At 27.7% G+C, this 17523-nt stretch overlaps 1 protein-coding gene across 4 annotated transcripts in view; it reads left to right on the forward strand.

The window, feature by feature from the left end:
- The window catches only part of LOC111618080 (protein bicaudal C homolog 1-like), a 47477-nt gene that overhangs the window by 5657 nt on the left and 24297 nt on the right, over positions 1-17523 (forward strand). The window contains exons 1-5 of one of the 4 annotated variants that reach the window (XM_023359504.1): positions 1927-2095; positions 9159-9280; positions 9356-9437; positions 12386-12506; positions 16538-16645. In XM_023359504.1, the coding sequence (XP_023215272.1) occupies positions 9384-9437; positions 12386-12506; positions 16538-16645 (283 nt within the window). In that variant the 5' untranslated portion in view covers positions 1927-2095; positions 9159-9280; positions 9356-9383. Of the gene's footprint in view, positions 1-1926; positions 2096-8993; positions 9053-9158; positions 9281-9355; positions 9438-12385; positions 12507-16537; positions 16646-17523 lie in introns of those variants that run through there. The other 3 variants (XM_023359505.1, XM_023359506.1, XM_023359508.1) reach the window with 3 other exon arrangements.

Raw genomic sequence — 17523 nt, forward strand, 5'->3', positions numbered from 1 at the left:
GAAGAACGAATGATATACTTCATTGTATATCATTCTTGCTAAATCGAACTACAACCGAAAGTCGCATTAACGCATAGTATATAGAGTTTACCATATAATACGGTCTCGTTAAGTCAAAATTGTCGGTTACTTTTAACTCGAACCTATTTTCCCGTTTATCCTCCATCCTTAGATAGGTCTGTGATCTTCACTTTCTCTTATATCCCTTGTGAATACAGACGATTAAGATAAACAAACGCCACGGCTCCGTGCCCAACATAACATCGTGTCGACATCTTTTCATTGATACAGTATGTTACTGATATTCTGATTGGAAAGCAAGGAGACGTCTTGACAACGCACTCAAAAGCATTACAAACTGTATAGAATTTTTTAATCATTCTGTAAGCATATTCTTTAGAAACGACTCGATAATAGAAAATTTTTGTCGAACTTAAAAAACTTAAACGAAATAAAAACGAAAAAGTGTGTTTATCTTACATTCAACTATAAATTATACGAAAAAATATAAATTGAATGCATTTTAAATATTACTATTGGTGAATGCTGAATGCAAAAACAAAATATATATATATATATATATATATATTTATATATATAATAGAATCTATGTATAAGTGTCATAGTTTTTGAGTTATTGGACATTTACTAGTTTTTTGGAAAATGGACTTCCTCGTTCACATTTTTCAATGTCATGGTCACAAATCAAGGATTTTTCCCAGTCTGTTTTTGAATACTAGTCTTGGATACATGTTCTATCAAATGTAAACTGCCATTTTAGTGTCGTAGACGTGGTTTTTTTTAAAACAAAAAAATTATTCAAAATTTTTGTTTTGTTTTTTTTTGGTGTAAAAAAAATAAAACAAAAATTTTGAATTTTAATTTGAATAATTTGAACTTCCTTTTTAAAAATTATTCTTTTTATACATTAAATATTTTACTTATACTAATTATTTATATATATATATACCTTGGTTCTTCTGAATCTGGAGATAAAGTAGGAGTTGAAGAAGAATTTGCATGCCTACGAAAAAATACTTCTAAGCCTTCACCTAAGTCTTGAATATCTTCTCTGATTTCTTTAGTTTGAATTGCAGGACGAGTTGGAGCACGTGTTTTAGGTCTCTTTGGTCGCCCTTTACCAAGATGTTCTAATTTTTCTGACGTTGGAGATAAACTAGGTAAACTTTCCACTAATAATTATAAGGAAAAGAACTGTGTTATTTATATTTGTTTCTAATGAATGAAATTTTTCTGGTGACTTATAAAAAATTCTTTCTAAATCCAGTAGAATCTGCCTAATCACAAATATTATTATCAAAATTAGCAAATTTCAAAATATATAAGTTAAAATATACTGATAAAACTTCACTTATTTTAATTAGATTTTGACTATAGTTATCATTATCTTGAGATAAATATGTATTTTTAAATTTGTTTCACATTATCAACCTAAGTCTTCACCAGTGTTTTTAAATGTTAAACATTAATTGTTCTAATTTTTATTTGCTAAGTACAGTAATTTAAATTGCTGGCATTTATTACTTCAGTTTTATATTGGATGAATTATTATTAATTAATAATAATTACAATTAAATCTTCATGTTATACATTTGTCTTTGTTTTAACATGTTCTCTTAATGTTGGAGTCAATTAAACCAGAATTTTCACTAATTGTAATTTTATTTACTTGCCATACTTAACCTTGTTAGTTGTTTTTATCATCACTATTGATAATTAGTAGATTTTCCTGTATTAATATAACATTTATTAATGAGATTATTTTAAATTTTAAAATATTTAATTGAAAATATTTTTTAAAGTTTTAGATAATTTATTATTTCATTTTAATGTAATCACTATTTTTTTATTTTAAGATAAATTTATTTGTCTTATTTTAATTAATATTAAAGGAAAATTAAAATTTTTAATTCTAATTAGCAATGGATACATTACCAAAAACTATGAAGGATGACAGAACTAATACTGATAAGTCGTGGCTATGGAAAGAATTATGGCAAGATGCTATACCTCTAGATTTATATACAGCAGCAAGTATTGGACAGATAGATTGCATTAAAAAAATTTTATCAGGGTATGTATAAAAGTTGAAAGTGAACCATAAACACACACAGTATGTGTGTGTGTTTATTTTAAATTTATTTACTGATATTACTTTATGGTTATTTTTATAATAATTTTATTTTCATAAAAATAATTTACATACAGTAAAACCTGTCTATGGCAATCACTCACGGTTCCTTCAAAAAGTGGTCTTTTAGACCACTTTTTGAAGGAACCACAAAAGGACCTGTATTGGACGACCACAAAAGATGGTCGTCCAATACAGGTGGTACTGTAATACTGTATTTCCGTACGTATTTTGCACACTTTTTAGCCATTTCTACTAAAAAAATTCAAGGTGAGCAAATATAAGCAAATTTTTTCAATGATAGGGCTATATTGGTATTGTATTTTATTCTTATAGGATAACTCGATTTACTGGAGTCGTCATGATTTTATAAGACAGATTTAATATCAATATTTTAAAGATTAATACAATAGTCACATTTTCTCCATTATAATGCACACTTTCTTTTTTCAGACTTAATTAATTTGACTCGGTTGTTTTCATTCACTCCTCAGTTATGTGTATTACGTCATCGATATACAAGCACATTGTATCTCTACATCAGTGTTTTTCAACCTGTGGGTCGCGACCCCCAGAGGGGTCGCAAAGCCTTACACGGGGGGTCGCGGGTATAAAAAAAAGACAAGTAGTTTGTAGGTCCTACACTACAAAAAAAAAAAAAAACTACATTTTCAGTGAGAAGGCTATGCCTGTTTCTTTTAAAGTACAATTGGTTTTCCGATCGATAATTAGGTCTCAACAGAAAGAAAATTAAATAAGTAGTTTTTAAAATCACTGACNTTATACAGTAGAGTGTCGATTATCCAAATCAATTGGAGACTGGGGTTGTTTGGAAAATAGATTTTTTGGATAACTGATTATATATAAAAAAATAAATTATTAATAAAGTATATTAGTATATCCCATGTTTAAATTTTTCTCTGTTGCATGTCATTTTGCATTGAATTTTCATCGATGTTAAGCCTAATGAAAATTTTTATTATAATAATCATGGCTATTGTATCGTTAAAAATTATTTCTTTATTTTGTACAAACAAAATTAATGTATTGAAATATATAAAAACAAAAAAAAATTATACTTTAGAAGTTAATCTAATATCAAAAACGTTCGATTCAGCACGACACAGTCCGACTGGAACGCTTTCGGTTGATCGACATTGAGATAATCAACACTCTACTGTATTCTCAAATAGGCATACTAATGAAAGAACATGTATAGGTTTTAAGTCTTTGTTTGAATAGAATTGTCAGTGTGCTGGGTCAAACCAATCATTTTGTTAAAACTAATAACATAGAATGTACAGAAAATGAGTGCTTCCAGTTTGCAAATAGCTAAGGGTATGTCTAAAAATTCTTCTTGTGCAAGACCAAGTTGCAAGGTCATACCTGTCTAAAAATGATTCATGTTCACATCTAAAAATGGCACATGATCTTCTGATGTCATGATTGGATGTTCTGGAGAAATCGTGCATTACAAAGCTTGCCTTAAAAATCATTGATAAGAAAATGTTTTTAGCAGAATATTCCTATTCTCATCACAACTAAAAGCTTTTGTTTGTGTGTTGAACTATGCCATAGACATAATGGAAGAATTTTATTTCTTTATCAATAATAGTGTAGATTGATTAAAAATACTAATTGTATGATTAATAAATCTGAAAAATTGAAAAATGGTGAAGCATTATAAAATTCAATAGGAAGGATAATTTATGGAAATGTAAAATTCATAAAATAAAGTATGCTTGTTCAATTTTTACATATAAGCAGGGATGCAGAATATTTTCAGACTTAAAATTTTCCCAAAAATTAAAATAAAAATGTTTAAATTTAAAGAACACTGTAATTTAAAGATGTATCATTATCATATGATGGTATATACAATTACTAGATATTTTATAGGAAAATGAAACAGTTTTGTGTTATAGTTTTTTCTGTTTTGGTTTCACACAAAAAAACAAATATGGTGACATGCTTCTAACATTCTGTCTAAAGCAGTTTAAAATATGCAGATTTTGGGGAAGGATGTGCATGTCCAATGTAAATTGATCTCTATAACATTTTTTTATGATCAATATAATGACTAAACTTTTATGATCACAGTCCAATTGTTATCAATTGGACTGTGTATCATAAAATGTGTATGATAGACATGTAGTGTGTGACCAGCTTGCAACTGGTAATCAGTTATATACTTTACATGGCAAATTTTGATCTTGAATATCTCAGCCTATAGATCAAATTTCAAAATTCTGGTTTCATTATGATATTGGCCTTGCTGAGTTGTATATACTTGCAAAAAATCACATTTAGTGATCATGTGATTGCTTTAAACTTTGATCACAGACAAGATCATTTTGACTTATGCATAGCTCCACTCAGTAAAGCAATGAACATCATTTGTACCATTATATTTTAATATGTTTTTAATGATGTAGACAAATTATAAGATAGGCCTATATTATGTTATGTTCGTACCTATGTTGTGTTTTTATTAACTTGTCATTTCATTAAAATAAATGTATAAATTTGTACAGGCGGCCCTTGATTTTCACACAATTCACTATTTCGCACATTTTTAAAAACTTCACTTCTTAAATGTTTTTGTCAATAATGAAAAAATTTGCTTTCATGCCGAATGTTCATACACTACAAAGTGCGGTAGCTCGCTCTACATTCTTGGACACACATTATTTCCTACAATAGCGGACTTCTTGGAATCGTAATCACTACTGTGTTGTTCCGAGCAAGAGGTCAAAACAGTTTCAGTCTTGCATTAGGGCATGCATTAACGTGTTGTGTGTTTTGCCAATTTATTTGTTTATGTTTAAATATTTCATCCTTATAAATTGATAAACATGAGTGAGAAACAGAGAAACTTCAGTGTTAATATAAACAAAAAGAAATTAAGGACTCATAAACTTCGTACAATCGAGACAAAGATGGAAATAATTAAATATTCTGAAAATGGTGAATCTTTTGCTTCAATCAGATGTTTAATAATAATGTCCATCTGAATTTTTCAATTATTTAAGCTAAGGCTCTTAGCTTGCATGACGATTGGAAGACTAGATTAAATGAAGATTCTAACAGTGTTTCATGCAAGTAATGGTTGGTTCGACAAATTTAAAATGAGATATTCTTTACATAATATTAAATTCACTGGAGAATCAGCTGATGCAGATAAAGATGATGCGAAATAATTTATTTCCACATTGTCCAAAATTATTGTAGATGGAGAATATTCTCCTAGTCAAATATTCAATGTAGATGAGACTGATTTATTTTGGGAAAAAATGCCTAATCATACATTTTTATTGAAGGAAGAATCAGTTGTCCCTGAACATAAACCTTCCAAAAGCTGATTGACATTATTTCTTGGTGGAAACAGTTGGTGATTTAAAATTGAAGCCAAGTGGAAAATCCCAGAGCATTGAAAGGGAAAGATAAAGATCCAGTCATTTGGAAATCAAATGAAAATAATAATAAAATTTACTGGAACTCGAATAACTAAAATAAATACCACCTTTATCTATCCAGCAATAAATATTTAATAATATAAAATAAAAATGCCTGGGTTACTGCATTAATATTTAAAGATTGGTTCATTTTTCATTTCATGCCGACAGTTAAGCAATATTGTAAAAATAATAATTTACAATTTAAAGCATTATTAATCTTAGACAATGCTCCAGGACACCCAAAATCTGCAGAATTTATACCCAGAAGTCAATGTTGTGTTTCTTCCTCCCAATACTGTCTGCAATAGACAATATTGGAGACTTGTAGGCTGAAATAAAAGAGTCGACGGTGAAAGATTCCTGGAAACAATTATGCCCACAAATGATGAGTGATTTTATAAATTTTAAAGAAATGCCAAAAACTACCACAGATGAAATAGTTAGTCTAATGAATGAACTAAGCTTGGACGTCAACAATGAAGATATTAATGAGTTGATTGACTCTCACTCAGTACCTCTGTCAAATGAATATTAATTGAGCAACAATGAAATACTCAATGAAAGTGATGAAGAAGAAGCTGATAAAAACGTCAAGACTTTGACAATTAAAAATATGAATGAAGCCTTCATGCATCTTGACAAATTTTTGACTATCATGGAAGAATGTGATATCCCAATGGAGAACGTATATATCCATAGGGTGATTGAGAAAGACACAGCATGTTATAGAAATCTTTATCAAGAAAAAAAAAAAGGGTGGTATTCAACTAACTCTTGACAAGTTTATAAAGAAAACACTCGAAAGCACTTAATTAAACATGCCTTGTTAACTTCATTATGTATACATATTGATAAATAAATACTTTACAACACAGTTTTTGGTGCATATTGTTATACATCCCTCTACTTTTGAACATTCAACATTCACACACGTTTTCAGGAACCAATTATGTGTGAAAGTTGAGGGCCGCCTGTATATAGATTTTTTCCTACTTTTGTTTGTTTCAATATGTTTATTGAAATATGTTTATGTCAATTGAAAAACAATGCATTTTTCAATACATTAATTAAAGTAAAGAAGATTGGTGATAAGCTAAAAGCATTTCTTTGAGAATTTTTTTGCAAGCATTTTGTATTTGTTCCTGCATATGCAGGAACAAATACAAAATGCTTGCANATGCGGAATACTTATACACTACAAAGTGCGGTAGTTTGCTCTATGTTCTCAAACACACATTACTTCCTACAATAGCAGACTTCTTGGAATTGTGATCATTACTGTGTTGTTCTGAGCAAGAGGTCAAAACAGTTTCAGTTCTCGCATTCGGGTGTGCGTCAACATGTTGTATGTTTTGCCAATTTATTTGTTTATGTTTAAATATTTCGTCCTTATTGATAAGCATGAGTAAGAAATGGAGAAACTGTAGTGTTGATATGAACAAAAAGAAATTAAGGACTCATAAACTTCATATGATCGAGACAAAGATGGAAATAATTAAATATTCTGAAAATGGTGAATCTTTTGCTTCAATCAGATGTTTAATAATAATGTCCATCTGAATTTTTCAATTATTTAAGCTAAGGCTCTTAGCTTGCATGACGGTACTGTACATATAATAGAATAAAATCAAAATTACTAATAAACTATTTATTCAAAAATGTTTATATTGTATTTGTATTTTATTGTTATTATTTAGTCAAAATTATATTAATTTAAGTTTGACATAAATAAATTAATGCATTATTGTTTTCTATTTAAGTGATGTGGATGAAACAACTGAAACAGAAGCAGAAAGTCAATCAGAAATAGATGGAGATGTATTAGATGGAAAATTGTCAAATGATGTTCTTATTTCATGGCAAGGTTAATATCTTTAATTTTATATTATTTTAGTGTTTTAACAATTATTTTTAAAAGATCTCGTGATTTGAGTGAGATAAAATACAGAGATGCCACACATGTGAATTTTTTGTAGTTTCTATGGAAGTCACTTATAAATTATGGTTTTACAGATAACCCTCTTAAAACTAAAGAGCAATCTGTTATACAGTAGAGTGTCGATTATCCAAATCAATTGGAGACTGGGGTTGTTTGGAAAATAGATTTTTTGGATAACTGATTATATATAAAAAAATAAATTATTAATAAAGTATATTAGTATATCCCATGTTTAAATTTTTCTCTGTTGCATGTCATTTTGCATTGAATTTTCATCGATGTTAAGCCTAATGAAAATTTTTATTATAATAATCATGGCTATTGTATCGTTAAAAATTATTTCTTTATTTTGTACAAACAAAATTAATGTATTGAAATATATAAAAACAAAAAAAAATTATACTTTAGAAGTTAATCTAATATCAAAAACGTTTGATTCAGCACGACACAGTCCGACTGGAACGCTTTCGGTTGATCGACATTGAGATAATCAACACTCTACTGTATTCTCAAATAGGCATACTAATGAAAGAACATGTATAGGTTTTAAGTCTTTGTTTGAATAGAATTGTCAGTGTGCTGGGTCAAACCAATCATTTTGTTAAAACTAATAACATAGAATGTACAGAAAATGAGTGCTTCCAGTTTGCAAATAGCTAAGGGTATGTCTAAAAATTCTTCTTGTGCAAGACCAAGTTGCAAGGTCATACCTGTCTAAAAATGATTCATGTTCACATCTAAAAATGGCACATGATCTTCTGATGTCATGATTGGATGTTCTGGAGAAATCGTGCATTACAAAGCTTGCCTTAAAAATCATTGATAAGAAAATGTTTTTAGCAGAATATTCCTATTCTCATCACAACTAAAAGCNTAATAACAGAAATATCAATCTCCAAATGATTATAATGTTATGATAAAAATAATTTTGATGTTTTCAATGTAGGAATTACTAACAAATTTGTCTGATCATTAATAAAAATTTCTCGTTTAACTATAGTCAAAATGTTGAAATTAAATTCAATTTTAGATTTAATGCTTTTGGAACGTTATCGTTATAAAGCTGGGTAACAATATGAGTGATTTTATTGTGAAATTTATACACTTTTAAGACTGTGCATGCACAACCTAGAAACAATGAATGTCATCAGAAGATTTGATATCATTTTCTACAATATAACTAGGTAGATGATTGCAGAAACTGAAAAATTAATAGAAGTTTGCAATTTTCCTGAAATTTTTGCTAAAGTTGTGGAAAGTATAAAGATGAAAAATGATAAAAAATAATAATAAATTGATGTTTTAGTTTTCTTTTCCTTTTTTTACTACAAAAAAAAACAGGTAGTCACTAAAATGATTGCATTGTCATCATCCATCTTTGATTTATTCTCATATTTTTCTACTAGATTACATACTAACAAAGCATAGTGGATTTCAGCAGTGAATCATAAACATGATTATATGCTTGCTTGGTACATTGAAATTGCTCACATGGCTACCTAGGTTAACAGTTTAGATTTAATATAGTTTTTATATCCTGGAATATTAGTTAATTTATTATACATTGAAAAAATTTACAAATTTATAATAGGTTTTTTTTCTCAAATAGCATGGAGCCAAAATTGATGATGCAGATGAAAATAATCGAACAGCTCTATTTCATGCTGCCTCCTGTGGACATTACAATATTGTGCAGTTGTTATTAGAAAATAAATGCACTGTTAATATTGTGTATGACATATTACTATTTATGAGGAATTAACTATATAATATAATTAACCTGATTTATATATTTTTTATTTTCAGAGAAAAATTGACAGGTTTTACACCTCTTATGGTTGCTATAAATGCAAATCATGAAGCTATTGTAAAAGAATTATTAACTTATGTGAGTATTGAAATATAAAAAATTAAAGATAAATAAAGTTAAGTGGAATAAATGCATATGAAATATTTTATTATTACAAATTATCAATTTATAATTATTCTTGTTAAAAATTTTTAATAACAAATGGAAAAAGTATCATTAATATAAAAAATTTTGAATATAAATTTTAATAAGTTTTGAAAAATAAAATTAAGATAAAGTTATAGGAAATTGCAAGGAAAAATAAATTTATGACTACTACTATTAAGGTTTTGAATATTCTTTACTATCATTTAATTTTTCTAATAACACCTTTGTTCTAATAATAATAGTTTTGAATATTTTCTTTCTACTTTATAACTGTGTTTGATTTTTATGTATTTTAATTTGGCATTTTTTAGTACAATATTTTTAAATATAACTATTAATTAAATTTATATTATTACTGTAGAAATGCGTGAATTATCTAACAACAAATTATGAATTAATTTGCCAAAAAAAGAAGCAAATTGAAGAATGTAAATGAAAACATCACAGCAAATATTTTGGATATTTCTCCATAAAAGTAATTAGAAAAAAGTTTTTGAATGGAAAAATTCAAAACATTTAGTGTATTTGTCATAAATTAAACATTTTCTCTAAACTTCAGTGAATATTATAATTTATAGATGATTGAAATTATTGTGAATTACACTGATCCCTCATGTTTGTGAATAATTGGGACCAAGTAATCCTTTAAGAACATCAAATTCTCAAATTCTGAGTTTCATTTTTAATGTTAAATTTGTAATTTGTTCCAAGATTTTATGTATTAATGCTATTGTAAAAAGTTTTCAGAAAAATGAATAGTTTTATTAAATAAATACACTGTGCAGTGGTTTTTTTAGTGCTGCAAAAGTCATTTTATTTAAGCCGAAAGAAAAAAAATAAACAAAATAGTAACATAACTTATGACAGACACCATACAAATGAGTGAGTGCAGTGATCTTTTGGCATTGTTCCACCTGAACATTCAGTTCATGCAGGTGCCAACTTCAGTTTACAATAGTATGTAATCTCTCATTTCCTGAAAGGTTGAAACCTTTTGTGAAAGTTGAAATTTTGGTGCATAAATTTCTGATCATGAATAATCAAATTTCCACACACTGATGTCCATGAACATTGAGGGTCTAGTGCAGTGGTTCCCAATTAGTTTTTCCTGCATACCACTTCAAGAAAGAACTCAAACTCGCGTACCCCTTATAGCAGAAATTCATATTAATCCATACTAATATTATAAATTCGAAGGTAATTCTGTATGTCTGTCTGTTATCTTTTCATGTCCAAACCGCTAAACAGGTTTTAATAAAATTTGGCACAGAGATAGCTTACATGTTGGAAATGGACATAGGCTACATTTTATAGCAAGAAAATATCTTACTCCCACGAGAAAATTCAATATAATGCGGGCAAAGCTGTGGGTAGACAGCAAGTGATAAATAGAATAAGTTTTTTTTTACATTTATTACCTTTAAAATACAATTCTAATAATAATGAAAATAACATAAGGTTATTTAATTTTAATGTGACAAATGTGCACGATTTTCTTTGCACAACTTTGTAAAATCTGGTTGCTTTTTGGTCAGCTTCAGTCTCGAGTCATCTTCGAGTTGAAGTCGTTTACAATGTTTAGTTTTCATGTTTGTCATGGCCGAAAATCTGCTCTCGCAGAGGTATGTTGTGCAAAATGGTAGAAAATATTTTATTGCCACTTTGCTGACACGATGATAATGATAATTGTACAATTAACACAAATTGTGTTAATTGTACAATTTTTGTTTCTTGCGCAAGAATTTCATTTAGGTATTGTCACAAATGCATTTTTTTTAATGAAATTTCGAAAATATTTTCAGTTATAAATAAACGAATTTTTGCATTCCACATCGTGTTGTAAATTGCCGAATTTTTGATGGTCCACTCATTATTTTTGTATTGCTTCATCTCATGCATTTAAATTTTAAATCGACCAATTTTAGGTTACCGCGCGTACCCCTTTATGCAATTTCGCATACCCCCAGGGGTACGCGTAACACTAATTGGGAACCATTGGTCTAGTGTATTTTTATTTTCAAATTTTTAATTGAATAAATTTGTATAAATATCATGTGTAAAACATGCAGAAGAACATCCAAACTTATTTGCAGTTAGTGAGAATCAAACTATGAAATAATTGAATACAAAATCAATTACACATCTCAAAAGAAACAAAATACTTTTATTTCAAGGTCAGTTTGGTGACCTTGACCACCTTTTTTTTTATCTTGAAAATTTTTTTCTTGCACCATCATTAATTAAGATCATCTCAGCACAAACAAAAACATTTTTTCATCAATTTTTTTCATTTAGGGTTTGTTTTTGAGATACCACTAATTGAACTTGAAGTAAAAATGTTTCTATTTTTTTAATTTTCAATACATGTGGTCAAGGTCACCAAACTGACATTGAAATAAAAGTTTGTTTCTTTTGAGAAGTGTAACCTATTGCAATAATAAAGCTTTGCATACTACCAATTTGAAAATTTGACCCCAGACCATGTTGACAGTCAAAATTGTCAAAAGTGCTTGTGCTTGTTATTCTTAATTATATGTATATTAAAAAACTCATTTAACACCGACACAGTAAAAATTTCTTTATTATTAAATGTTCTGATTTCAAACATTTATGATTTCAAGCCGAGGATGATCTAATATAGATTGAAAATGTTTTTTATAAGATGACAATAATGAAAATTTATATCATTTAAAATATCTGTTGCTAAATTCATCAGTATCAAGTTGGCTTGGTTGGAAGAATAATGGATTTAATGATACAATATTTATTGCTTATTTATTTATTATAATTTTATATTGTTTTTCCAGTTGTCTTTTACTGTCTTTTGGTATTTTTTAATTATAATTTAATTTAAAAACTTTCATTTGATATATTTTCAGGGGGCAGATATATATAGTAAATCATGTAATGGTGAGTCCATTTATTCACTAGCTACAAAAACTGGAAATATAAAAATAATCAATCTTGTTGATATGTTCAAAAATCAGAGACAACTTCTAGGTAAGATAATCTATTATAAATAAGGATTTTAAAATTATATTTGCATAGTTAACAATGTAGGATTAAATTATATTACTCTACAACTTTTAAACATTGTGAATTGTTTGAAAGTTTCAGAAAGAAGTTAAAATGTATCTTTATATATTTTATTTATTGTATATGATATCAATCATTTAAATTTTTAATATAATATATATATATATACACATACATACACACATAGGATATATATATACATACTTATACTTTATTATACATACACATTGTATGTATACCTGTATTAATTGGTATCAAATATTCTAGGAGTGTACCAAACATTATAAAAAGTTCATATAATTTTGGGTATAGAAATGGCTTTTAGAATTATTAAAATTTTTCCACAAGTTTTCATTCAGATATCAATCAATATTGCTTTGATAAATAATTTGCATAAATATGTAATATATGTATGTGTTTTGTTGTTTAAAAATGTCAGTTGTGGAAGATACAGAAGCTTACCTTGTAGCAAAGAACTTGTAAAAGAAACATATTCAGTTAGTAAAATGGAAGACATTCACTATACTTGTGATCTTGCAGATGGGAATATATTAAGAGCATGTGAACTGTATTCAGAAAGATACCTCAACAGTGTTTATTTTGTTAAGAACATTCACATGAAATTACCAATGTTTTCAACAGATAAGCTCATTTGAGAAAAGATCTTTTGACATTGGAAGACAAAAAGAAATATGAAATGATGACCTTGAGGTACAAGTTCTTTGTAATGTGGATGAAAATCCATCAGAAAATATAAAAAGAATTTCATTGAGGAAAGAAGTTAGTCTTATGACTTAGTAATATTCTTTATGAAAACTGTCTGTATATGTATTACCTTCTATGGTACAAGGTCTTACTGATGCAAACTGAATTTTTCAACTACCATACATAATACACATTTGGAGTGATAACAACCCTCATGCATGTGACAGGGCAAACATTAATTTCAGTTTAGTCTAATTGTTTGTACTGGAATTCTGTAAGATCATTTGATATATCTCTAGTATTTATTTTTATGTCCGATAGTAAATATTAACTTGCAGTTTCTTCAAAACAAATTGCATCATTTAATGGACAATGTACTGTACCTCTGAATGTCATCTGACAAATGTACTTTGTGCACAATGATACTCTGGCTCACTTCAGTTGGAGAAGTCATCAGTATTTGGATGGATGTTTTCTCCAAAGATGGATTTGTCATGGACGATCCATTGAATGATCTATTCAATTACCAGATTCCACTGAATTTTTATCTCTGGGGACATTTAAAGTCCATTATTTATTATCTGTGCCTGATGCCAATATTTTAAGACAGTTTACAGTAAACATATGTGAGCAAATAAGTAACACTTCAGGAGGATTTGACAGAGTACAGCAAAGAATGGAATGAAAGTTCAGAGGATACATCAAAACATGAGAAGTCCATTTTGAACAATTTTTGTAACAATGTTCTCTCTTGCATTTGTGTTTATTTTTGTTTTGGTTAAAATTTATCTTGTTAATTGCATTACTTGTTCTATTGGATTGTTTATTAATTGTTTGATATACACTCTATGATAATTATATATGGCTAAAGCTCTACTATACATTTAATGTTAGTGCCAATTTTGTCCCTTAATATCTCCACAACTAATGAACTAGTTTTGATGAAATTTAAAATACAATGATGCCTCATACTTTGAATTGAACTCATTTCAGAGACTGTTCAAACTCTAAACCATTTGAAGTCTGAATCAATTTTTCCCATTACAAATAACAGAAAGTGAATTAATCCATTCCCTGACCTTAAACAATATTCATTTTGGTAAACTTAAAACAGAAAATACACATAAGTTTAAAGTAAAAATAACACAATTAAATTCCCCAATAATAACATAAAACATGAAAACAATAAATAAAATAGGTAAACATATAAACATAAAATAAATAGGTAAACAATAAATAAAATAGGTATTGTATAACAAAATGAAAATTGCATTTACTCATAGCTCACCATTGACTTTGGTATCTTGAACATGGCTGCCATATCCATCCCTCATCTAACACTTTTGTGTTTTCTGATAACTTCCCTTTTCACCTCAGTTGTTGATATTACAACCCTTTTCTTAGACTTTGTTGATTCCATACATTTCTCAGTTGTCAAGTTAATAAGTAAAGGTTATATTAATAATATATAATAAGTAAAGGTTCTGTTCAACCCTATTGGGTTTAACAGAAAGTTTTTGCACATTTTTAGCATGCTCCACTATAGTGGTGAAGTGCTTATGTTAGGACTTTTGTCCATCATGCAATGTTGTCTGTCTGTCAGATTTTCATGTGACTTTACTTTTGTTACCTAAGTGTTATGTTCCATTCAATCCATTTATTGTGCATGTCCACACATGTGCGCAACAACTACTTGATTCTAAGAATTTATAAAATGTATTTTAAACAAAATTAATATTTGATTCGCTTTGGTGGAGCATGCTATCAGATTGGCTTGACCAAGCTTGTTAACAACTATTGTTACTTAACACAGATGTGTGATTTAATTATAACAGTTGTGAAATTTAAAATATTATTGCTAATTTGAGATTGTACTCTGTTTCAAAGGTTATTTTAAACTTTTTACTTCTCATATTTTTTTGAGTAAAAGCAATTTGAAATGTCTACAGATAAAATAAATATTGGGCATATTATGTTTTATGAGTTTTGGAAAAGCAGTATAAACAGTTTTGGAAATGCAGTATAAACAGTAAAAAAAATCTGTAATGTGTATGGAGAAGATGCTCCTAAACTTCAAATAAATCAAATGTAGTTTAAAAAGTTCTATTCGGGGAATTTTGAACTAAATGATACAAAATATAGGAGGTGACCAAAAGCTGTTGACAGTGAAAAGTTGCACAAAGAAATTGTTAAAAATTGATGAATAACATACAATATATATATATATATATATATGTGAATAGAACTTTTGGATATATATATATATATCCAAACATACCAAAAATAAAGTGGAAAAACACTGAAAGCATATAAGTGTAACATGACAGTGAGAGATGGCTTGGGCACATTATAGATTGTATTTACTCTTCAAGTGCATTTTTTTCACTGCACATGCAGTTCAAACTTTGAAGTATTGTTGACAAATTCTGAGGCAAATTTTTGTCAAATTTAGCATTCAAACTCTGAATAGTTCAAAGCTAAGTCATTTGAAGAACAAGGTACCACTATAATCAGTGTCTGTGGTGAATATTTTGGACACCTTAAATTTTGAATAAATTCAATGGATCATTTTGGACTTACACAATCATTATTTTGTTATATAAATTTACAAAGTGAGAGAATATTTGTACATGTGTAGTTTTTAGATTATATCATTTCATAATGTTATATTTTTTGACTAATACTTTTGTATTAACATTTTGCAAGTAAATATAAATTTAATTTATATTTATTTATTTGTGAAAGTATAAGTACAGAAATCTACTGATTTTATAAATTTTAATAATAATTTATTTTTGTATACATTCACAAATATTGTAATTACACCTATTAGTTTTTATGTAAGTTTGTTTAAAAGTATTTTTATGGTTTTGATAAAATAAAATTATCAAGTCTGTCAGACTTGTAGCAAGTACTCAGTTGAATTATAAAATCTGGTTCAAGTAATGGAAGGTTAAAATGATTTTTTCTGAATGTAATCAGACTTTATGTCAAGTTCTTTAAATGTTATGATGAAGGATATGGCTTTTAATGTTTGGGACAAAAACTTAATGCACTTCATCCTAAATAGTCTATTGTATAGAATAATAATTATCAATAAAATATATTTATAATATTTGATTACTTTGTATATTGAATAATTCTCAAACTTAAACTAAAAATGTATGTCAATTAAAAATATTTTTAAAAGTAGAAAGGAAAATCATTGTATAATTGATATAAATATAACATTCTTTTAATATTAAAATTTGTAAAAGCATTTAAATATATAGAAAATTTTATTTTTTTAGGTTGTAACATTCATGATGGTGCTAGAATATCAAAACAGTTGGTGAAGCAGAAACAAAATACTGTAATGAATAGGCTTTTACTTTCCAAAGAAATGAATAATGCTACAAGTAAGTGTTTTAAATATATTTATAGCCAACAATATAGTAAAAATTATGAATATATATTTTAAGTTAAAAATGAAATAATAATGCCTTAAGATGTCTTTTGTTTTTGTGTGTGTATTAATAGCTTTAAATTTAATTTTCTAATACACAGTAGTAATAATTTATAAATGTAAATGATAAATTAATAATAAAGTCAAGAAATGTGTATAAACTTAATTATTCCAAATTAAAAAGAATTCTCCATAACAAAAATTGAAAAATTTTATAAATTTATAAAATCACATTAAAAGCATGTTTAAGCACTTCATTATCGTATTTTCACAGAATGACCAGCATGCTGGTTTATCTGGGAAGACCACGAAATCAGATATTTCCATACAGTAAAAGCCGGCGTGCTGGTTTATCCTGGGGAATGCAGGCATGCCAGTTTAAGTGAGGTTACACATCTCTCTTTAGAGGGTGCATTAAAAAAATGACTTTTTATTCTAAAACTGTGAAACTGTCATCATTACAACAAAAATTACAATTATATGTTTGTCTCTCTCTCTCTCTCTCTCTCTCTCTGATTTTGTTCCTTTGTTAACTTCTAAACTCTTTGGCTGATTTGGATCAAATTTTTAATTTTTTAGAGTTACTCTCTACGATCTTGCAGAAAATATAGTCTAATGAAGGTATAAGCAGTCCATGAATTATATTCTTAGATTCAAAAAGTATAGAGTTTTCTGGATTATACTGGATTAACACTATTGATTTGAGTTGGCCTAAAACAACCAAACTTTTAATATAGTTTTAATTTATTTGCTTATACTTATTACTTTTGCTCTGGCAATGTCAGGCACATCTACTAGTTTTACTATAATTATAAAAATTCTAATTGTGGG

The sequence above is a fragment of the Centruroides sculpturatus genome, unplaced genomic scaffold (assembly GCF_000671375.1).
Source record: "Centruroides sculpturatus isolate CEXI.00-Female unplaced genomic scaffold, Cexi_2.0 scaffold155, whole genome shotgun sequence".
Taxonomy (NCBI): Eukaryota; Metazoa; Arthropoda; class Arachnida; order Scorpiones; family Buthidae; genus Centruroides; species Centruroides sculpturatus.